This window comes from Leptopilina boulardi, unplaced genomic scaffold (genome assembly GCF_019393585.1).
Source record: "Leptopilina boulardi isolate dan_hultmark-lab unplaced genomic scaffold, ZJU_Lbou_2.1 LbouV2_249, whole genome shotgun sequence".
NCBI classification, from domain to species: domain Eukaryota; kingdom Metazoa; phylum Arthropoda; class Insecta; order Hymenoptera; family Figitidae; genus Leptopilina; species Leptopilina boulardi.
In genome coordinates this window covers 1,084,177-1,106,979 of record NW_026137806.1, presented here as the reverse complement: position 1 = coordinate 1,106,979, position 22,803 = coordinate 1,084,177, and the positions used below count along the sequence as shown (strand labels likewise).

The window sequence follows — 22,803 nt, the reverse complement described above, 5'->3', positions numbered from 1 at the left end:
TAAAAATTAGTGGAAATTCTTACTAATTTGAATTAGTAGTTCACTTTTTAACTAATTCAAATTTAGAGAGATTCGACCATAAAAAAGTAGAAGCAATTTTAAATAAAAAAAAAAATCCCAGAATTAGTAAGAAATTAGTAAAAATTCTTACTAATTTGAATTATTAGCTCATTTTTCACTAATTCAAATTTAGAGAGTTTGGACCTACGAATTTTGAGCTAAATAAATTTTAGATTTTTTTTAAAAAAAATTTCGTTTTTTTATTTCTGTAATGTTTAAATAAGTTACTAATTTAGTATTAAATTAATGACAATGTATTATTGAAAATTTTTTTTATATTACTTGAGTTTTAACATAGGCATCCATAATTACATATATGTATAATACATCTAATATTATTATAGTTTGCACTTACATTTCGTCATAGAAAAAAATCAATATACAGGGGTTGGATATATTTTTCTTTTTTTACTTTTATTGTTTTCTTATGATTGATTTTCTTTTTGTTTATTAATTTCTACATTTATTTTTTAGTTATTATAAATTAATAGTTATAATTTAGTTATAAATACAATATATTTTAAATAGTAAATAAATTTTTTTTTTAACAGTTTCAATCAACAATCGATAAAGTAGATTTTGTCTTTATTAATTGCTCAAGCAGACAATAAAATTTGTTCAATACTTTGTGATATGGTGTCTACAGCAACGGATGTCAAATCTTTGATTTTACTGTGAATAATAATAACAAAATTATGCAGTATTCTGTTAAATTAATAGGAATTTTTTAAGAAATACTTTGTGGTCGGCTAATTTTTGTAACTGGTTATAAAAAAAAAAAAGTTGTTTATCTATTCTTGACGTTTTGTAAAGAAAAAAAAAAAAATTGGTTAAAAATGGATGAAGCCAGATATCTAAAAAGGTATATATTTTTTCTCAAAAGATCATTTTTTTCTTCTTCTAATTTAAAAGCAATTATTAAAAAAATATAATGTGTTTTAATTAATTTTTTTTTGTACTTTAGAAAAATTAGATCTGGAACCTTAGACGTACATCCAACAGAAAAAGCTTTAGTTGTAAATTACGATGTAGAAGCACTTATTTTAGGAGAATTAGGAGATCCTATGCTTGGTGATCGAAAGGTAATGAATATTTTTATCAAAAAATGAATTTTTTTATTTAAAATATTATGTAAGAGTTTATTAATTTTTTGTTAAGTTATTTTTTAAAGTTCGTCTTATCTATTGATTTTAAATTATTTTCATCATAATAATATCTTTATTTATGTTCACAAAATAAAATCCGTATTTTATGCAGGAATGTCAAAAAATTATTCGACTGAAAAGTTTGAATGCCGATACAAATGTTGCTTTATTAGCGAAAGAAGTCATTGAAAAATGTTCATTGATTCACGAATCGAAATTACATGAAGTAGAGCAGTTGATTTATTATCTTCAAAATCGACGTTCAAACAGTGATGGTATAGTTTTTTTATTATAACAAAATTTTTTTTTATGATTTTATTAATTTTTCGTTATATTTTTTTGTTACGTTTTACATTTTAGGATATGAAATTAATGCACAACCACCGAGACCAACATCGACAAATTCAATGAATAATGAAAATAGCAATTTAGAGCGTGCTGTTATTAGTAACATTGACAATTACATTGAATTGCTTTATGAAGAAATTCCCGATAAAGTCAAGGGTTCTTCACTTATTTTACAATTGGCAAGAATTCCTGATAATTTATTGGAACTCGCTAAAAATGGTATTTCACGATTTTTCACGCAAAATAATAAAATTAAGTGAAAAGTGTTTTTTTGTTTTTTAAATAATTATTTTTGTATTCTTAGAGTCATTATTAAGTGCTTTGGCGCGAGTTTTGAGGGAAGACTGGAGACGCAGTATTGAACTTTCCACCAATATAATTTATATATTTTTCTGTTTTTCAACTTATACACGATTTCATAACATCGTTTTGGAATACAGAGTAAGTGCTAATTGAATATGATTTTTTGAAAATTCTCATTTTTGCATTCTATTTTTTAATAAAAAAAAAAAAAAAATGCAAAATTTTTTAGATCGGTTCCCTTTGTATGGATATTATTGATTTTGAATTGCAACGTTACGATCAATGGCGCGAGGACATGGAAAAACATAAACGTCATTTTGAAAGTAATACAGGACTTTTACTTTTTCCAACATTAGGAAATGGAAGTGATATTGGCGATAGGAAAATGAAATTTTTCGACGATATTTGGAATGCAGATGGTCCATTAGAATTTGAAGTTAATAGTAATAGTAGAAAATTTAAAGACATTGATATGTCGTCACTCAAAATTCCCGAATGTGAAGTGAAACGTTTAAAAGATGAACTTGAAAAGAATCGAAAAAAATTCAAAAGTCTCACAAAAAAACAAGAACAATTACTTCGAGGTAGCTTTTTTTTTTTTTAATTTTTAAAACAAAAATTGAATATTATTTTTTAAAAAAATAATTTTACACTATTTTTTCACAGTTGCATTTTATTTATTATTAAATATCGCTGAGAATACGGAAGTGGAGAGAAAAATGCGCAAGAAAAATGTTATTGGAATGCTGATAAAAACTCTTGACAGATTTAATAGTGATTTACTTATTTTGGTGGTGACATTTTTGAAGAAAGTGTCAATTTTCCGGGAAAACAAGGATCTCATGGTAAAAAAAAAGAAAGTAAAAATTAATTTCTTATTTAAATTTCAATAATTATTTATTATTTTACAGGCCGAGGAAAATGTTATTGAAAAAGTGCCGAAACTATTACAAACAAATAATCCTGATTTACTTTTGTGTACATTAAAACTTTTATTTAATCTTTCGTTTGACACAAAAATGAGAGGGAAAATGATTCGCGTTGGATTATTGCCAAAATTAATAAAATTCTTAACAAATGGCGAAATTAAGAATAAATCAACAATTCTTGGATTATTGTATCACGCAAGTATGGATGATAAAGTAAAGGCAATGTTTCCAAATACTGATTGCGTTCCAATGGTATGTCAATAATTTTTCATGTATTTTACTTCTTCTTTTTTTAATTTACTTCGACTTTTCAATAAATTGAATATTTTGATTAATAATTTGTTTTTTTTTTTTTACTTAATTTTTTTGAAGCTAACGGATATGTTATTAATGGATTCTGATGACGAACGACATAAACCGGAATTACTTGCCTTGTGTATAAATTTGGCATTGAATAATAAAAATGCTCAGCTTATGGTCGAAAATAATCGTTTACAAAAATTAATAAAAAAAGCATTTCGAAATCAAGACGCTTTAATTATGAAAATGATTAGAAATATTTCTCAACATGATGCGACTAAAGAAAATTTTGTTGTAAGTATTTTATATATAAAGTAATGATAAAAATTTAAATATATTTAATTAATTTTTGTAAAAATAATTTTTAAAAATTAAAATTTTGGTGTTTTTTTTTTTTGCTAATAATTACAATTTTTAATTCCATAGGATTTTGTCGGAGATTTTGCAATGGCAGTTAATCAATCGGATTCTCAAGATTTTGTTCTTGAAATTGTTGGAATCATGGGAAATTTAACATTAGATTTGGAATATTCGCAAATTCTTCAAACATGCAAACTCGTTCCTTGGATTCGTAATAATCTCGTTCCCGGTAAATATAGCGCAAAGAAGAAAAAAAAGTGTCGGTTAAAATAAATTTTTTTTTAAATGATAAATTGAATTTTCAGGAAAGGCGAAAGATGATTTAGTTTTAGAAATTGTGATATTTTTGGGTACTTCTGCTGCTGATGAGGATTGTGCACAATTAATGTGCAAAGCAGATATTCTCTTGTCGTTAATTGAACTATTAAAAGGTAATTATTGGAATTTTTAAATTTTAATTCTTGTTTAACGAGAGAAAAAAAAATAACTTAAACTTTACTAAATTTATTTGAAGCTAGAATTTTATTTTGTAATATTTTAAATTATACACTTTTTTTTCTCGTTTTACAGCGAAACAAGAAGATGACGAAATAGTTTTACAGATCATATATGTTTTTTATCAAATTTCAAAACACGATTTAACCCGAGACTATTTAATTCGTGAAACTGGTAATGGAACAGTTCTTTTTTTTACATAATTGTGAATGTTTAAAATAGTTTTTTGTTTATAATTTCAAACGTATTTTGTACTTTTTACAGAAGCACCAGGATATTTAATAGATTTAATGCACGACAAAAATTCGGCGATACGAAAAGTTTGTGAAGTTTGCCTGGATGTGATAGCGGTACCTATAATACTAATTAATAATAATTAAATAAATTCATTTATTTTTGAAAAGTAAAAATAAACAATTTCGTCAATTTTCAGATGTATGATAAAGATTGGGCATCGCGTATTAAAGTTGAAAAATTTAGATCTCACAATCAACAGTGGATTGAAATGGTCGAATCAATTGTTATTGATCCAGCCAATCATTTATTGTCAGGAGATGATGACGATGATAATTTGCCTCCATTCTTAAGTGGAGATCTTCTCAAACACACAATGTTATTCCCTTCTGGTAAAGAAAAGAAAATAAATAAAATTTACTAAATAATAAAAGAAGTTAATGAGAATTTTTTTTTTTAATTTAAGGAATTTCGGCGAATTTCAACATGACAGATGATGGAGAATCAGTGACAAAAGCATCATCAGAATCATCGGAAAATCCGAGTCGTCCAATTAGTCGGTAAGAATAATTATTTTTCTGATTTCTTTAATATATTTTATTTTATTTAAAATTGCTTTTTTTAAACGGAGTTTTTTCTACAATTAAAAAAAATTACTATTTTTCCTATAAAAGAAACTCTGTTTAAAAAAATATATATTTTTTTTAATTGACCAATAAAATTAAAAAAAAAATGATTGAAGGATTAATTATTTGCAGATACAGCAGAGATATCGACGATTTAAATGAATTAATGGCACGATCAAAGTCACGTATTTCAATTGGTTCAGTTAGTATTGATGATTTTTATCCACAACAAAATTCCAAATCGAAATTCACTGAATCAGAAAGTACTCACGTTTTAATATAAGAAACAGTCATTTTATCAATTTCATTTACAATAATGTTATTTATTTTCGTCTTGATTTCATTATAAGTGCCATTATTTTTTAATAATTACATTTTTATAAAAAAAAAAACCAAAAAAACAAGAAAAAAAATAACAAATCGAGAATATGAAACTCGTACATCTGTATAAGCAAAAATTAATCATTTTTTCCATACGAAATTAGTATTCTTAATTAGTATTTAAAAAAAATTAAAATTTAATTATCTTTAAAAAAAGAAAATTAAAAATACGATAAATAACTTAAGAAAAACTACAATTCTAGTCAAAGTTGCAATATTATAATTATCAGTATTCTTTCACTTTAGCGAGCAAAAAAATTTTTAATTTAAAAGAATTAAACATTTTAGAATTAAAACTTCCTTTTTTTTAATATACAAGACAAATGTACATGTACTTTTGAAATATTCAAAAATTATTTTGAATTTAAATTGTAAAATAATTTAGAATTAATCTATTTATTGGTTGAAAATAAAAAAAAAAAGGTTAGACTATTTACTATAGAAAATTGGAATTTTTACTATTTATTTATTTCCTTTATAAATATAATGTAAAATTAATTTTTTTTATACGCGGTGAAATGGTTAAAATTTAATATCACATATATATTTAGAGAAACAGTATATGGTATAAAAAATAAAACAAAAAAAATTAATTCTTTTTTCGTTTGTAAATAATTGTTATTGAAATATCCTTGGTTTATTATTTGAGCTAAGGCTTTTACGCGTAATACACTTTCCATTAGGACAAAAGACAATTGTATAACTATTGTCGCCATCCGTATAAAATTGATGTTCCTTTAATCCCCAACTAATGGGACTATCTGCAAAACCTTGTACATCCATACTACACCATGAAATATTATTTTCTCCCATATACTTTTTTATGGCACTATAAACATTGTTGACCATTCTGCGTGTAAAAAATCCTGTACTCTCAATATATTGAACTTGATTCGATGCAAAAACTGATGATTGATTTGTTTTTGTATCTTTATTTTTTCTGTAAAAAAAATCAATATTCTTCAATATTATGATCATAGAATTTATTTTTTCAATCGAAAATTGATAAAAATTCCCAATTAAAAATAGAAAAAAAAGATTTTTTTAAAACAATTTAAAACTTTTCAAACTCACAAATTTCCATCAACGCTAAAAAGTCCAAGCCACTCGAAAAATTGATGATAATCACATGAATCGTCAACAACTGGCACATCAATTGAATATCTCGTTCGATTAACGAAACTTTGATGACAAAGAGATATTTTATAATTACGTTTATGAAACCACGCTGCTATTGATGAAGGACATACATTATCTTCTGAAAATTATCATTTTTTTTTTTAAACAAAAAAATAATTCTTTTTTTATATTATTGAATTAAACAATTTATTACCTGGTGGATCCCATGCGACAATGACATCAAATGTTTCCTTGAAATAATTCTTTAAGCAATTCCTAACGCGTTCATAATTCTTCTTTCCCGGTGTGAAACATTCCTTTTTCAAATCAAGTGTCACGACTTTTACACCGGCAAAAAAAAGAGCAACAAAAAATTCAAAATTTTGTGAAAAAAAAAAAAAAATAGAAAATAAAGAGGGGAAAAAAATATTCTTTTCTACATTTTGCAAAATTCAAGTGTACAAAAAAGTGTAAAAAAATATTCAGTTTTCACTGTGTGTTTTATATTACAAATATTCTTTTTAAGAAAGTTCATTTTTATTAATAATTATTTTTTTTTAGGAAAAAAAAAAAAATAAAAATATGATCACGCCAATGATAATGTGGGACTTGTGTCCAAATTAATATTATTAAATTTGATATCACGACGAAAATTGTCTAATTCATTCGATGTGATTCCTTGCCAACTTTCTAATTCTGAGATACGTCGTAAATTATGACAATTTTCCATAAGTAATTTCACTGTACTCATTGATAAATCAGCGCTATAAAGTATTTTTAATTCCTCCAATTGGAACATTGGATTTCTCAATAAAATTCGTCTCATTGTTGTATCATCAATTCCAGTTGATGAGCCCAATTGAATAAATTTCACATTAACACAATATGACAATAAATATTCCAAATGCATATTTGAACATTCAGAGGCACATTTAATTCTCTCCAAATATTGAAATGGTGTCACTGTTAATTTTTCAACATTAAGATTCATCAATTCCAAAAATTCACAATTATAAAACACAAGTGTTTTAATCATTGGACATGATTGACTTAAACAAACAAGTGCATTCATATCAATTTCATCAACATGTTCCAAATGTAAATTAACAATATTATTTCCTTTATGACAAAATAAATTATTTAATCCATTACGATAGAAACTACATGAAAGTATTTTTAATTCACGTAATTGATTTAATGGTTTTAAAATAAAACTTAAATCTTCAATTTTTTCATCGCGTAAAATTGAAAAATTTGTAATAAATGGACACATTTCACATAATAAATAAAGATGTTTGATCCTTAAATTTCGTGATTCAAATACACGTAATGAAAATGATTCATGAAAATTATCAATATTTTCACGTATATATTCCAATACATGACCAAATTTATCATAACGTCCAATATTTTCCAATTGACGATGGCACAATAATAAATTTGCATAACCACCAATACTCACTGATGTGCGAAATAATTTAATTTCTTTTAAACGATGAAATTTTATTAAAAATGGTATACTACGATCAGTCACACATCCCGATGCTGTGACATCAATTTTTTGTAATTTCTGACAATTTTCACTTAATTCATAAATAATATTATCCGTACAATCGAAACAAAGTGTAAATGAAATTAAATTTTTCATTCCATTAACAGCGGCAATAATAATTTTTTCATAATCCGATGTACGCCATCCAGTTGAACCTGCACCAAGATCCAATATTTCCAAACCACTCATTAAATGTAATTTATTATATAAAACATGACGCATTATTTTTGGCCATGCTGTAAATTCAATTGTACGTAAATTTTCATGTATAACAATTTCCGTTAGTCGTGTTACAATAATTAATTGTATTTCAGTGTGAATTTTCACTTTTGTTGAATAATTATTATTAATATTATTATTATTCATTTCATTAACGAGATTTGAAATTGCACGTAGAACATAAATTGAAAGTTTATCATAAAGATGCCATGGTATACTTGAACTCAAATGATATTTCATTCCTTGAATTAAATGTGTGACAAAATTCATTTTTGATTTATTTTTTTCAATATTCCAACATAATGATGGTCGAATAATATTTTTACCAAAATCAGTTACATATTCGCCAATTGAATGTAATGCTAAATCTTGTAGCATTCGAACTTGACGTTTTTTAGGCATTTTTAGAATTATTATTTTTTTTTTAAATATTGCTCCTTCGGCGAGAAAACTTACCGTGTCGTGATGTATCGTCTTGATTGCGATTAAAAAATGATGATTTACCCTCAAGACCAAGGGTTTGATATGTTTCACGTGTCAATGAGAGTAACAATTCACCTGATGGAACAATTGACAAAATATTGTGAACGTCTATTTTTTTGTCGATCGCCAATAGTGACAATTCACCTTAAATTAAAAAAAAATAGAAAAGATTTTACGCATCAAATTTTAAATTAAAATTTTAATTATTAAAACAAAGAAAATCTAACCTTTCTTAACAAAGGCCTCTATGAATTCCTTGCTCACAAGTTCGTGTGGACATAAATCATGAATTTTGTAATAATCCTTATCACGGAGAAGGCTACTTTGAATTTCCTCTGGTACGTCAATTGTCTCAGGAAATACGACAGACACCTGGCATTTATCCAAAAAGTCATTTTCACAAAATTACGTAAAAATATAACCTCGAAATTGATGTGCAATTATGGTGCATTATATATAGATATAATAATAAAGACAAAAAAAAAAGTAATAAGCCACTTACAGAATGATTGAAATAATGAGTCTTGATAATGGAAGGAGAATCCTTTAGTTGATTTGATTGCTCTATCAACAATGAATGCTGTGGAGGTTTAAAATTCCAAATTTCGGGACACAGCATTTCATCTGCAAAAACTTTTGTTTGCAATCAAAATAAGAGTTCCTTTAAATATTTATTTTTGTTTATTATGCACGTAATTTGCTAAATAATTAGAGACACTATTTTCAAAACATGGTTGTGTATCAACGTGGTTAGTCACGAAAAACAAATGAGAATGATCAGCTGATCTTTTTTTTTTTTTAATTGAAAATGAACACTTTCACTTTTCACAGTGTTATTCATTTTAAAGCCATATTAACACATCGGCCTCGGTAGCGCAGTAGGCAGCGCGTAAGTCTCATAATCTTAAGGTCGTGAGTTCGATCCTCACCCGGGGCATTTTTTTTCGCAAATCATATTTACTGCATAATTTATTTTAACTTTTAAAGAATATTTTTTTGTACGAAAAGCCGTATATTTCAAATAAATAATTTTGAATTTTATATTAATAATAATAAACATAATACATTGATATTATTAAATTTTTATTTATATAGTTATAAAATTTGTATTCTCTAAATGAATATATTTTGAAATTTATCGAAAAATGAAAATTAACTTACAATTACATTTTAAATCTATTATTAATTTTTCCAAAAATTTTCATTTTCTTCTTCTTCTACATTCATTGGGATTTTTTTTCATCCAATGTTTAAATTCACCCCTTCCACTTCGAATACCCAACATTGCCGATTTTGAATTAACATCGCGCGTAACAAATGGCGAATATCCTGCGATATAATCGTCCTTTAAGGGATCATTTTTCATTCGTGCCAATCTCGATGGTCGTTGATCGGGTCTCGGTTGATCTTCACATAAAATTGGATTATTCGCATGTTTCCCACCTTGAGGTGTTGGCAATGAAAACTAAAAAAAAAAAAGATAAAATACGTTTTCATTTAGAAAAAAAAAATTATAGTTCGAAAATAAAAAACAATATGAACTTTACTCCTTAAAAGTAAATTAATAAAAAGAAAATATACCTTTTTTCCTTTTGTCGAAAGGGGCTTTCGAAAATTAATATGCATATGTTGTTTGCCATTTTCATCAATGGAAATCGAAACTTTCTTCAATGTTTTATTACCACAATAGGGACAAAAGATTTTTGTCATTATTCCCGTTGTTCGAAAACACGCGCAACATCTCAAAATAAATGTTCGCATTTGTCTAATAACTTTACCCTCGAGGGATGCAATATTTAATCCAATTTGCATTAAAACATTTTGCATTGCAAAATCCATAGTGAGACACGCAACAGTTGCCGGTTTTTCATCAATTACATCAGATTCCATTTGTTTTTTTATGGCTTCAATATTTCCTGGGGGGGGGAAAGGTTATTTGAAAAATAAAATTTAAAAGAAAGAAAAAATATTAAATTACCTGGTGTTATCCATCCATTGTCATCGTCTTCATCGCTATTCTCTTCTTCGGCTTCATTTCCAGAATCACTATTCAAATTTTCACAATTAATAGGCCGAAGAATATCATTAAAATCATAATTATTTTTTTCGTTTATTAAATCAGTTTCTTTAAAATCTAATTTCTTAAATTTATCCATTAAATCTAATGGTGATATTTCAATAGATTCCAAATCGGACGTTGCTGTATCATAATTTGATTCTGATGAACTTTGAGAATATTTGTCTGAAGAATTTTTCTCCTCTTTTGAATTAACATCTTCAATATCATTTTTTAATTTGCCCGTTTCCTTTAATTTTTGTAATAATCTCTCCACCTCTTCAGCATTATTGTCAATTCTTTTATCATCTTTCTCATCATTTTTCTTGAATAGAATAAACATTTTATTGGAATATATTTAAATAAGAATAATAAATAAAAATTAATTTTTGAAAATTACCTTTTCCGGAAGATAAAAGCCAGCGAGACATTTGGGATGATTTTGTTGTAGCGCTTCGGGATCGTTAAGTGTTCGAACAATTTCAGGAGTTGTTTTTAAATGTTCAGTGCCAATTTTTTCCTTTTCGTATTGATAAGTCAAAGCTATTACTTTAATATCAGTCGCTGAAAGACTTGGATAATCTCCCGTTTTCTTGGCGAATTCCGTAACTTTATTTTTAAATTTAAAAATTAAACAAGTGACATTTTAAATTAACATTAAAATATTACAAAAACGATTTAATTCACATGTTATTTAAATTCAATAATAATAACAACTATTCTAAATATTTTTAATAATTACTTACCAAATCTAATGTTTTCTGGGAAAACTTCCTGAATCTTTAAATCGTAAGGTAGAACAACTAACCTTCTCAATTGTCGTTTGCTTGTTATTTCATGTACAACCGAAGGTTCAGTAATTATATTGTTACCTATTTCCTGTTGCAAATATATTAATTGTTTGCGATAAGTGAAATAAAATGAATTTTATTGTATAGAAAAATTGACATTTAACATAACCTATCAAACATATTAAGCACATTTAATTTAAAAAAAAAAATTCTATTTATAATACTTACATGTAAGGCTGCATTTTTTATAAATGCACTTGTATCTGTTATTAAATATTCAACTCTTTTATTTAAATTCATGTTTTAATCTTGTAAATTAAAACACGTGTGTTGTTTACAACAGAGAAAAAAACGCACAAAAATGACAAAAACACGACCATCACAATAAGGTTAGTTTACAATACAGTGTCATGTGATAATAACTGTCCACCAATCATAAATAAGCCACACAAACCCTCTGACGAATCACATCACTCCACTTTTGAAAATAAACTTTTAGGTTATGTTTCTTTTTAAAATTTGTTAAAACTACATAAAAAATAAATAAATTATTATAAAATGATCTAACAAATTCATAAATCTTGATATGAAATCATTTTTATTACTTTCAAAATCAGAAATACGTGAAAAATTAAAATTTCTACCAAAAGCAAGTGTTTATTTGTCAAGGCAATTTTTTGCCACAACAACAATTAATAAAAAAATAAATATAAAAATGATTAAATATTTAAATCAAACAGAGGCAATTAATGTTGATAAGGAATTATTTAACAATTATAAATTTAGTGTCGATCAATTAATGGAAATTGCTGGTTTAAGTTGTGCAATTGCTATCGCTAAATGTTATCCAATTTTGGAGAATTTGTCATCAAAAAATATTTTAATTTGTTGTGGACCAGGAAATAACGGCGGTGATGGTTTGGTAAATACGTAAATAATTTTATCATTTTTTTTTTTTTTTTACTAAATTAAATTTAAAAAATTTTTTCGGCTTTATATTGTAAAAAAAAAATAATTAAAATTCTAGGTATGCGCAAGACATTTAAAATTGTTTGGTTACAATCCTGAAGTTTATTATCCAAAAAGAACGAAAAATCAACTTTATGAAAATCTTTTGCATCAATGTTTGGAGAATGAAATTGCAATTCTCAATAGTGTGGAAAATTTCAAGGAATTAAATGAATATCGTATTATTGTCGATGCATTATTTGGATTTAGTTTTAAGCCACCGGTAAGAGAGGAATTTATTCGAATAATTGATATTTTGAAAAATTCAACAGTCCCCGTATGCAGTATTGATATTCCATCTGGTTGGAATGTTGAAAATGGTCCACCGGATGATGGTGGTTTAAATCCTGAAATGCTTATTTCATTAACAGCGCCAAAACTTTGCGCACGTAATTTTCAGGGAAAATATCATTTTCTTGGTGGTAGATTTGTACCACGTAAATTAGAATTAGAATACAATTTAAATCTACCCAATTATCCGGGAACGGAATTGGTTGTTGAATTGTAAATAAATAAATTTTCCTATTTTAATATTAAATAGAAATAGAGATATTTAAGATTAATTACCATTAAAAAATTCAAAATATTAAAAAAAAAAAAAAAAAAAAAAACATTTTGAAATTCGATCAATAAGAAAAAATCATTAGAAATTTTTAATATTATAGACAAAATTAAATTATACCTATTGAATATGATTTTTTTATATTAATTTTATTTTTTTTAAGTGGGTTTTACTGTATTTAAAAATAAAATGCAACATTAGCGTCAAAGTAAAATAGCCTTTATTACATTGTGAAACGAAGAACAACAATTCTAAAATTCTATTATTGTGTCGTTTTGTTTCACATATTACGTTCGAAAGAATGTGTTAGTGTCCCGCAGCGATTTTGGAAAATATAATCGTATATATACATACATATATATATATACATATATTATATGTCTTTTTAATACATCAATTTTCATATTGATTTTTAATTATTTTTATTTGTTTTAAATCTCAATTTTTCGTTTTCCTTTTTTTTTTGAATTCTCGCAAAGATGTATCTATTTTCATTCGCATATATATATATATATATACATACATAATATATTTATGTAGATATAATCCTACATTTTAATCGCATTAAATTGTATAATACGGCTAAAGATTGAATGCCAATACTGCACTCTTCCTGCAGAGAAAAAAAAGGCACGAACTGGCGGAAAAGTCGGCCTAACTGTATAATATTTCTTTTTTTTATTTATTTATGGATGGAACTTCGTCACAATACAATATTTTCTTTTTTTTTTTCTTATTCCACAGTAACAAACACGACACGTTATAGTCGTAAACGCATTTTTTTCAAAAAAAAAGACTGCCAAATAGTGTCTTCTGTGCAACGTTTTTTTTTTTTTTTTTTATTATTTTTAATTTAATTTTGAAAATCATTATTTCAAAAAAATATTATAAATATTGAAAAAAATGTGAATTTAGAAAATTTAAAAAATTAAAATTTAATTATAAAATTTAACATTTAATTTTAAACAAAAATTAATTATTTTCGTTTAACTTGATTAATATCAATATTAACATATTTATAATTTAAAAAAGAGACAAAAGAAACAAAATGACACTGCTGACACTAAACAGCGAGCCCCTTTTTTTTTTAGTTCATTTTTAATTTTCTTTCGCCCTTGAGTACGTATTGCATTACATTTCATTCTTATATAAATCAAATGTATTTATGTATATAATATATTTATATATATATATATATATATATATATATATATATATTTATGTATATATATATATAATATATATATACCAATTTAGTAAATTTATATTTTTTATGTCTACAAGTATACTATGCTTTTCTTTATAATTACGAATCTATTCTCTAAAAGAAACGGTACATTATTGTCTGTCGTATCGAATAGTAATATATATATTTACATTTTAATCTGGTACTTAAATTTATTTTTTTTTTTTATAATATATAATAGTTCATGGAAAGCTCAATGGCATAACCACCAGTATTACTGCGTGTACTATTTTTTTTAAACGTGTGAAACACGATCACTTCGATTCAATAAACAATTTTGAATCTTTTTTTTTTTACATTATAATAAAAATTTGTAATTGCCAATTCCAAAACTAATTGAAAATCAATATTCCTCTTTTTAAGTAATTTATTTTTTAAATATTAATTTTCAATGTTTTAAAAATGTACATATAAGAAAAGATTATTTTACAAAAGGCAGTTTCATTTGTTTTCGATGTCTTTGCGACAAAAAATTTAAAAAATTGAATAATTTGATTCAAAGAAATGATTCAAGCAAATAATAATCGAAGTGATCGGATTTGCCAAGTCTCGTTTATTTTTATTTTTATTTTTTTTTTCTTTAAATTCTCACTTCGTCGAATTATTATTTGGCAACTAGGCAAGCTCGGTCGTTCACGGAAGGCATCGTATGGTGCTTTAAAATCGTTGCTTCAACAATTGTAACAATTTTTTTTTTTTCTTTTATTTTCATTATTAGGAATTACAGATACACCATCATTTATTAACATTTAGTATCGCGGTGTGGTAAACAACAGTATATAGCAGAAACAGCATCACTATTGCATTTCAAATATCGAAGGAATTTTTTTAATTTAATTATTCTTCAGTTTTTATTTCTCTATAATTTCTATTTATTATTAACGAGTTTCAATAATTATTTCTCTAAATTATCATTCTCGTTAATTAATTATTATCCATTGTTATTAGTCATTAATTTGTCATTAATTTCTGACAGTAATAATAATAATAATAATAATAATAATAATAATAATAATAATAATAATAATAATAATAAAAATAATAATATTAATAGAAATAATAAAAAATAATAAAAATAGTAATAAAAATGCTAATAATATTAATATTAATAATAATATTAATAATAAAATAATAAAAATTACAATATAATATAATAAAATAATAATAATGTAATAATATTAATAATAATCGTTCTATATGCAATAGAAAGTGTGGCTTCCACTTTTATCAAGTTAGAATACATTAAATGCATTTAGAGGAATATTTTTATCTTGAGAAAAATAATAATAAAAAAGGACTTGTGGAAAACAGCACACGAGCGATCATTTAAGTTCTATCGTATTTTTTATAATTATTATATTATAATTATATAAAAATATACTTCTTAAGTGTTAACACTAATATAAATGAGTATTATTATTATTAAGCAAATTTGCTTGTTCGTATATAATATATTATTATTATTATAATAATGTGGACACGATGCCTGTCGCGGATAACCGAAGCTTCTACATGAGGAAGTACAATTTTTTTTTCTCAGCATTTTGGGCAAAAAATGCCTTTAGGCAATTAATTAAATATTTATATTTATTTATTCTTATTATTATTATATATATATATATAATAATAAAATGCATTCAGAATCCACGAAAATTATTAACCTCTTCACCATTTTTAAACTGCTTTTTGAGCACTTTAAAGATTCATTTTTTTTCTTTAATTCAAAAATTGACTAACTTTTTTTTTCTTTTGTTTCCCCGTTATCGAATTAATAAAAAACGCTCCTTTTTTTTTTTTTTTTTTCTTTTGAAATTAGAAAAAATTTAATTTAGAATATTTAGAAATTCAATTGATTTTGAATTTTAAAATCTTTTAAATTTATTAAAAATTTTTAGAAATTCTTTTTTGATTAAAAACTACGATTTACTTTAATTAAATCTCTATTTAATTAAAAACATAATTCCAATTATTTGCATCAAATATTTTAAATTCTTCATAAATTTAATACTTTGTTAAATTTGGAAGATTAATTATATTTTTATTACTTTTAATTGCCATTTTTGTATACTATAATTGTTAATCAACTAATAAATGAGAATTTAATTCATTTATTAGTTTATCAAAAACCAAATTTAAAAATTCTCTTAAAAATAAAACATAAAGTGAAAGAAAAAAAAATGAGTGTTTTTCATTTATTCCATAATAATTGGCAGCAAATCTAGATTATTATTTAATTGAGAATATTTTTTTTTTTTTTTTTAAAAAAAGCAAAAACAGCTTTACAACTATCTAGTTTTTTCATTTATATAGAATTAACTATATATACATATAAGATTAAAGTTATCGATTTAATTTAAATTTTTTTTGTAAGTTCGATGTTTTCATGTTTCGTCGTCAATTTAAAAAATGAAGTATTGAGGTTTCTGTTTTTTTTTTTCGTTGGATTTTGAATTCACGCGGTATTCATTATTTGTTTTTATATATATATTTTTTATATATATTTTTTTAATAACAATATCACTTATCACTTGTGGTATGTGTAAAATAAAAAGACGAATAAAAACCTTTATAAAATACAATTCTCGAGTATTATCGCATCTGTATAGAGTATACTTGCTTATCTAGGCGTTCCGAATGAATAAATCATCATAATACAAATATTATAATCAATAATATTATTTTTTTTTTAATCGTACAGTGTATTGGAAGCATTTAATATCATATTTAGATCCTTACAGAAAAAAAAAAGAAAAAAAAAATTGGGCCTCGAATCTCGGTGAATGTAGAAAAAAATTATTTTGCAAAAAAAAAAGAAAAAAATAATTCCTATTTCATTTTTTGCTCAATCACTTATATGGAACGTTAAACAAGTGATAAAAAATTAAGAAAAAAAAGGCCTCAAGAAAGGTCTTTTTACGGAATGTGCGTTATAATTTCAACAAGGACCAATTTCTTCAAATTAAATTTTTTATTCCTTTCTTCTTCGAATTATTTTCTGTTTTTTTTCAAATGAAAAAAAAAAATATATAAAAATAACAGAAAAAGGATTATTTAAAATTTATTTTTTCTTACATTTAATGAAAAAATTTTGTTTCTAAAGTTTTTTAAAAAAACATTTTTGATTTTTAACTTTTAATATTTTATTTTGATTTTCATGTTTGATTTATGGGGAATTTACATAAATATAGATATTATAATTGTTTAAAGGGACATTTTTTTAGTCGTTTAAATTCTTTTTCTATTTTTGAAGAAATTGGTCGAGATTAAAAAATTTTTTTTTCTAACTTTAATATTAGTATTGCATAAGTACATAAAATTAGGTATTGGAAAGATGTGTTTGCATAATTTTTCACCGATCCACAAGGCCCTGAAACCTCAACTCTAATAATTATAGTCCTTTGGGCTGAGCTGAATAAAACTCTGTTTTTGTTGATTTTTTCTTTAAAGTGAGGAGGCGAGATTCGAGATTTTTCTTTGTTCTGGCAAACAGGGTAGAATTTTTGTTCTTTTTTTTTTTTACAATAAGCTCTCTTCGCAGCCAGATTTTATAATTCGGTACACTACAATTCATTATTTTCGCTTTCCCCCCCATCGAGAGCCTTTCAAGTTTAAAAAAAAATAATTCCGAAATATTATCATTAAATTAATATTTCACAAAATTTCCAAATATAAAATGTTTTTAAAAAAATTCGTCTAATACTAAAATGTCTAAAGCAATTGAACTTTTAAAATTATTTTTCCTTTTCTCTATAATTAGTAAAGAAATTATTAAATTGATAAAATTAAGGAACTAATTTTTAAAAAAAAATTTACTTTTGTTTTCAACACTCGTCAATAATAACACAATTGAAAAGAATAAATTTCATGTTACTCAAAAATTACAGTATAACTTCAAAGGCTCTCGTTATGAAAACTTTCATCTTAATTTCATTTCTTAATTAAACTCATTTTTCTGACCCGCGTGTCGATTTATTATTATTTTTATTAGAATTCTAAAAAAATAGGCTCAAGGCTACCAAAAGCCTTTTCTCTGACCAAATTTAACTGCGCCTCGAATTAAAAAAAAAAAAAAAAAAAAAAAGAAATGAATATTACAATAACAATATTAATGTAAAAATAAAATTAAAAAAAATATTTGCTAACAATATTGCTAATTATATTTCTATTTATTATTTTGTACTAGTTTCGTGAAAAAAAAGGAAAATTAAATATATTAATTTTTTTTTTTTTTTATTGTTCTGCGTCATTATTATTATTATTTTATATAGAAAAACGTTGTAATCCTGTAGCAATAAAAAATATATTTTATATATATTTATATGAAATATTCTGCAATTACAGGAAAGCAACTAATTGAATACTTCTAAAAAGTATATTACAAAAATACATATTATATTTTCTTCATTAAATTTTATACACAAGGGAAATATTTTGATTTAGTGAGAGAGATATTTAAAAAATCTATTTCTAAATATTGTCTATTGTGTTAACATTAAGTTTAAAAAAAAAAAAAATTTTTTATCCCAAGGCGCAGTCAATTTGACATATAATAAATTTTCTCATATTCAGTATTAAGTTTCATCTCCTCTTTTTTTCGTTTATTATTATTATTTTTTTTTTTTTTTTGGTAAAATCTCTATTCATAAGTGCAATATCCATTTTTTTTAAATAACGTCGTTCATCCCGTGTGGATGGTTTTCTTTCTTTTCTTTTCTTTTTTTTTTTTTTTTTTATTTTCGCCCTCCCCAGCGAAATATCTTTTTTTTTTTTTGTAACTAACAAATTTGTACATTAATTAGTTTCTCCTTATTATTGTCAATGGTATATATATAATATCTTGTTAATAAAAATAATAAAATATTATGTATATTATATCATATTTTATATCTATATTTTTATTTATAATAATAGATTATTGCATTATGCATTTTTGGTACCGTTACGTGTTTTGTTTTGGTTAAATTTGTATAATATATAAATCTTGGGCAGAGATTTATTAAATCCTGTCATTAAACTTTGGTTTTTGTTTGTCATTTCATTTTTCATTTGTGTGACAATATTTCAAAAAAAAAGTGTCACGCATAATTCGATTACTTTTAGTCGTTGCAAAAGGAATTTTGCAAATTTCTTTTAAATTAGCTTTTTTTTTTCTTTCTTTCTCAATATCCTTTCACTCGGTATCGCTCAACTGGGGAATTACTCTTAAATATTATAAAAATGATAATAATAATAATAATAATAAAAATAGTAATAATAATAGTAATAATAATAATAATAATATTAATAGTAATAATAGAAAAGTAATAATAATAATAATTAAAAATAGTAATAATAATATTTAAAAAAAAGCCTCGCTTAATATTTTTCCAAAAAAATTTTGGAAATTGCAAATGTTTGCAAAATTTTAAAGAGAGGTACTTTTTTTTTACCAGCACAGTCTTTAAATAGTCCTCTGCGTGAGAATTTGCGCCTTTTTTTTTTTGCACAAAACTAAATTTATATATAGAAATTAAACTTAAATGCTAAATCCTGAAGAGAGTCGATACGTGACCGGTTGGAAAAAATCTTTTTTGTAAAAATTTGTTAATAATTTTCTTTGTTTTTTTTTTTTTCACTTACCGGTAAACACGTAAATTGGGCGACAAATGGTGAAGGGAAGAGAGAAGGGGGGGGGGGGTTATGTACTTAGCTAAGTGGATGGGCCTCATCATTTGAGAGCAATTCGGTAGTCCTATTCTCTGTATGGTTTGCAATAAGAGTACCGATGATTCATATGTTGGCTGTAGGAGCCAGAGTGAGAAAAGCGCTTTAGGCACTTGGAACACTGAAATGGCTTTTCGCCGCTGTGCAGACGTTTGTGCTCAGTCAAATGATGTTTGTGCTTGAACGCCTTTGGGCACTCTTGGCACTTGTACGGCCTTTGTCCTGGAAAAAAATGTATATACTTATTTATTAATTATACACTTTTTTTTTCTCTCTCTCTGTGATATTACACTCCAAAGAATTAATAACGATTATTTTACTCTCTAAATTTGAATTAGTGACTTACTTATTGCTTTAAAATTAGTTAAATTTTTTCTAATTGTTAGTAAAAATTACTAATAATTAGTAAAATTTCACTAATTTTAGAAGCAAAAAGTGAGTTACTAATTCAAATTAATAGACATTTTTATTAATTGACATTTAGAGAGTACATCATTGAATAAAAAAATTGCCCTTCCTTTCAATATTCTTTAAAATGTAAATTTAAAAATATAAAATAACTCACCGGAATGTTCGTACTTGTGTCTTGCTAGGGAACTTTGCTTTGAAAATGTTTTATCGCATTGATTACAAAAAAAGAGACCTTCTTGCTCCGTCTCAATTGTTGGAGTCACATCAGCTTGAACGAGTATTCCTTCATTTTGTACTTTAACAATTGTTTGATTTTGACTCTAGAAAAGAAAAAGTAAAATTAAAACCACATTATAATTAAACAATTAAAAATTTTCTTTTAACAATCACCTTTGGTAGAGCTTCATTATTTGATAAAGTACGTCGAACTTCAGCCGAATCGGTCGTCGTCTCTTCATCAATAATAAGTGGCGAATCCTCAAGATCAGTGTCGGGATTAATAATCAATGTCGGTGTCATTAGAGTATCTTCCTTTGGTCCACAGGGCGATGCTGTATTTCTACTTGACGTATCACTCTCTTTTATCACGGATATTGTCAGTTCTTTTTTCGAGAGATCAAGTGGTTGTTCATTTATCGGTTGAATGCCAGCATTCGCCAATGGTAGAAGGGCCGGTATTTTTGATTCTCGACGATCTCTCGCTCTCGAATTTTGAAACCAAACCTAGATTTAAAAAAAAGGAATTTTTATTTATTTTGAAAAAGTGAAAGAAAAAAAATTGGTCATTTATCGCCTACCTGAACAACACGAGTGGGAAATTTGATATAATCAGCAATCATAATGATTTCCTCTTTCTTTGGCCTTGGATTAATTGCATAATACCCCTTAAGAACAGCCAATTGTTCATCATCAATTAATGATCTTGCTCTAACTCGTCGACCACTTTCACTTTGTGGTTGACTTGTCTCATCTTCATCCTCAGTATCAACATCCGATGAATCAACAACATCGGCTTTTCTCTTGCAACCCTGTCTAATTGTTGTTGGCTTTTGATTAACATCCTCAAGTTTTATCGCCAAACCCTCGCTCTGCGAATCGCATTGATCTGTCGTTGGCCAATCAGGATAATGGGTCATTTCACTTGAAATCTCACTGTCTTGATCCTGTAAACAAATTTTTTTTTTTAATAAATTATTCCTCAAATATTCAAATTTTATAATTTACCTGATAATCATCATCAAATTCACGTTTAATAGTGGCTGGTGATGATGAGAGTTTTCTCACATTTGCCTCAAGCAATTGTTTCGTCACTGATGTATTGACAGTCTCAAGAATACGACGAACGGCATCGAGTCCCTCATTTGGTGCTGGCGATTCTTTTCCCTCAGTTCCTTCTGTACCCTCAGAATCGGCTGTCGATGGACTCATAACTTCACCATGAGATTCATAATTCTCCGATGATAAATCATCACCTCTCTTTGTGTGCAATTGATGCAAAAATTTTCTCAATGACGATTGTAAAAAATACGTTCCAAATCCCATCATTTGCGGAAGTAATGTAGGCACATCGTACATACCTTTAAAAAAATAATTTAATTATCAAAAGTTGCAAATAAAAAAAAAAAAATGGTTAAATTAAAATACTCACCTCCTCCTTCATTATGAATGTCATGATAATGAGAAGGCGAAAGTTTAGGGAGAATTGGCAGGAAAGTATTATTATTTGCAGCAATCATATCAACATCGCGACGATTTTGTAATGGTGTTTGATTTTTTCTCGGCCCTCTATCAACATTACTGATTGATCCTTGTCTCGATTTCTTTAGATTAACTATTAGACATTTCTTTGATGTCATGTGACTTGAATAGGAACCCGAGTGCGAGAATCGTTTACCGCAATTATTACATTGAAATGGCTTCTCTCCACTGTGAATACGAAGGTGCTCCTGTTAACAATTAAATTTTTTATGATTATTTTCAAACACAAATATAACAATAATTCTCAATATATGAATAATAATTTACCTTAAGATGATGTTTAAATTTAAATGCTTTCTCGCAGTGGGGACATTTAAATTTACGAAGAACTGCACTCTCATCGTGGCTGATCATGTGCCTCTGAAGACGATAGACGTTGGCAAAAGTTTTATTACACACTTTGCAAGACTGTAAAAAATTAATTCAAATATTAAAAATTCATCTAATTCAAATTCAAAAATATATAATTTTCCAAACATAATAAATCCAAGCTTCTTTTTAAAAATTTGAAAAAAAAAAAAAATGAAAAGAAAATGTTTTCAAAAAGAAATGAAACCAGAATCCAAACAAAAATCGTTTTCCCATGCGTTCCAAAAATATCTTTTCGTAGATGAAAAAAAAAAAAAAAAGCCCCCTCCATAGTTTAATAAACTCCCCTTCATACAGGAAAAAGAAACGATAAATCAGAGAAGTTTAGTATTTTAAGGTCAAGAA

General features: G+C 25.5%; 6 protein-coding genes and 1 non-coding gene across 12 annotated transcripts in view; 3 read left to right on the top strand and 4 right to left on the bottom strand.

Moving 5' to 3' along the window:
* The window catches only part of LOC127280749 (kinesin-associated protein 3), a 53,628-nt gene extending 48,347 nt beyond the window's left edge, over positions 1-5,281 (top strand). For all 4 annotated transcript variants that reach the window (XM_051303987.1, XM_051303985.1, XM_051303989.1 and 1 more), the window contains exons 3-18: positions 612-922; positions 1,025-1,142; positions 1,318-1,480; positions 1,566-1,772; positions 1,858-1,994; positions 2,086-2,440; positions 2,523-2,701; positions 2,768-3,037; positions 3,158-3,379; positions 3,512-3,674; positions 3,751-3,876; positions 4,016-4,114; positions 4,205-4,290; positions 4,374-4,566; positions 4,641-4,734; positions 4,933-5,281. In XM_051303987.1, the coding sequence (XP_051159944.1) occupies positions 897-922; positions 1,025-1,142; positions 1,318-1,480; positions 1,566-1,772; positions 1,858-1,994; positions 2,086-2,440; positions 2,523-2,701; positions 2,768-3,037; positions 3,158-3,379; positions 3,512-3,674; positions 3,751-3,876; positions 4,016-4,114; positions 4,205-4,290; positions 4,374-4,566; positions 4,641-4,734; positions 4,933-5,083 (2,589 nt within the window). In that variant the 5' untranslated portion in view covers positions 612-896 and the 3' untranslated portion in view covers positions 5,084-5,281. The remainder of the gene's footprint in view (positions 1-611; positions 923-1,024; positions 1,143-1,317; positions 1,481-1,565; positions 1,773-1,857; positions 1,995-2,085; positions 2,441-2,522; positions 2,702-2,767; positions 3,038-3,157; positions 3,380-3,511; positions 3,675-3,750; positions 3,877-4,015; positions 4,115-4,204; positions 4,291-4,373; positions 4,567-4,640; positions 4,735-4,932) is intronic.
* A 332-nt stretch (positions 5,282-5,613) lies between these two features.
* On the bottom strand, positions 5,614-9,362 carry LOC127280757 (ribonuclease P protein subunit p40-like). Of its 2 annotated transcripts, none has more exons than XM_051304005.1 (6): positions 9,057-9,362; positions 8,782-8,926; positions 8,528-8,698; positions 6,515-6,640; positions 6,256-6,436; positions 5,614-6,121 (listed from the first exon to the last, which is right to left on the bottom strand). In XM_051304005.1, the coding sequence occupies exons 1-6, from the start codon at positions 9,171-9,173 to the stop codon at positions 5,800-5,802; spliced, it is 1,062 nt and encodes a 353-aa protein (XP_051159962.1). In that variant the 5' UTR covers positions 9,174-9,362; the 3' UTR covers positions 5,614-5,799. The 2 variants fall into 2 exon arrangements, with proteins under 2 accessions (XP_051159962.1, XP_051159960.1); XM_051304003.1 differs by having other exon boundaries at positions 6,256-6,439; positions 9,057-9,358.
* Positions 6,848-8,521, bottom strand: LOC127280753 (uncharacterized). Its single transcript, XM_051303998.1, has one exon. It carries the CDS (start codon positions 8,471-8,473, stop codon positions 6,887-6,889), a length of 1,587 nt encoding a protein of 528 aa, XP_051159955.1. The 5' UTR covers positions 8,474-8,521; the 3' UTR covers positions 6,848-6,886.
* Positions 9,363-9,418: 56 nt separating the features above from the next.
* Trnam-cau (transfer RNA methionine (anticodon CAU)) lies at positions 9,419-9,491 on the top strand. The gene has a single exon. It is a non-coding gene; the product is annotated as a tRNA-Met (tRNA).
* Positions 9,492-9,620: 129 nt separating this feature from the next.
* On the bottom strand, positions 9,621-11,795 carry LOC127280755 (RNA-binding protein NOB1). Its single transcript, XM_051304001.1, has 6 exons — positions 11,630-11,795; positions 11,357-11,489; positions 11,011-11,219; positions 10,533-10,935; positions 10,136-10,470; positions 9,621-10,019 (listed from the first exon to the last, which is right to left on the bottom strand). The coding sequence occupies exons 1-6, from the start codon at positions 11,699-11,701 to the stop codon at positions 9,756-9,758; spliced, it is 1,416 nt and encodes a 471-aa protein (XP_051159958.1). The 5' UTR covers positions 11,702-11,795; the 3' UTR covers positions 9,621-9,755.
* An 82-nt stretch (positions 11,796-11,877) lies between these two features.
* On the top strand, positions 11,878-18,302 carry LOC127280759 (NAD(P)H-hydrate epimerase). The gene is made up of 2 exons (XM_051304006.1): positions 11,878-12,323; positions 12,429-18,302. The coding sequence occupies exons 1-2, from the start codon at positions 11,988-11,990 to the stop codon at positions 12,915-12,917; spliced, it is 825 nt and encodes a 274-aa protein (XP_051159963.1). The 5' UTR covers positions 11,878-11,987; the 3' UTR covers positions 12,918-18,302.
* Positions 13,175-22,803, bottom strand: part of LOC127280751 (zinc finger protein 1-like) — a 50,137-nt gene continuing 40,508 nt past the window's right edge. For both annotated transcript variants that reach the window (XM_051303992.1, XM_051303991.1), the window contains 7 exons: positions 22,357-22,497; positions 21,980-22,277; positions 21,556-21,908; positions 21,129-21,494; positions 20,722-21,054; positions 20,486-20,651; positions 13,175-20,142 (listed from right to left, as the gene is read on the bottom strand). In XM_051303992.1, coding sequence (XP_051159949.1) covers positions 19,949-20,142; positions 20,486-20,651; positions 20,722-21,054; positions 21,129-21,494; positions 21,556-21,908; positions 21,980-22,277; positions 22,357-22,443 — 1,797 coding nt within the window. In that variant the 5' untranslated portion in view covers positions 22,444-22,497 and the 3' untranslated portion in view covers positions 13,175-19,948. The remainder of the gene's footprint in view (positions 20,143-20,485; positions 20,652-20,721; positions 21,055-21,128; positions 21,495-21,555; positions 21,909-21,979; positions 22,278-22,356; positions 22,498-22,803) is intronic.

Bases quoted from the DNA above. Each gene is read 5' to 3' on its own strand.
- LOC127280757 (XM_051304003.1), bottom strand. From the start codon at position 9,173: ATGCTGTGTCCCGAAATTTGGAATTTTAAACCTCCACAGCATTCATTG. The intron at 8,699-8,781 runs GTTAGATTTTCT...TTTTAATTTAAG, and splicing joins AGAGGCCTTTGTTAAGAAAG to GTGAATTGTCACTATTGGCG. The intron at 6,122-6,255 runs GTGAGTTTGAAA...TTTTTTTTACAG, and splicing joins TTTAGCGTTGATGGAAATTT to AAAAAATAAAGATACAAAAA.
- LOC127280759 (XM_051304006.1), top strand. From the start codon at position 11,988: ATGAAATCATTTTTATTACTTTCAAAATCAGAAATACGTGAAAAATTA. The intron at 12,324-12,428 runs GTAAATACGTAA...TTAAAATTCTAG, and splicing joins ATAACGGCGGTGATGGTTTG to GTATGCGCAAGACATTTAAA.
- LOC127280755 (XM_051304001.1), bottom strand. From the start codon at position 11,701: ATGAATTTAAATAAAAGAGTTGAATATTTAATAACAGATACAAGTGCA. The intron at 10,471-10,532 runs GTAATTTAATAT...TCCCCCCCCCAG, and splicing joins CAATGGATGGATAACACCAG to GAAATATTGAAGCCATAAAA. The intron at 10,020-10,135 runs GTATATTTTCTT...TTTTTTTTTTAG, and splicing joins TTTCGACAAAAGGAAAAAAG to TTTTCATTGCCAACACCTCA.
- LOC127280753 (XM_051303998.1), bottom strand. From the start codon at position 8,473: ATGCCTAAAAAACGTCAAGTTCGAATGCTACAAGATTTAGCATTACAT.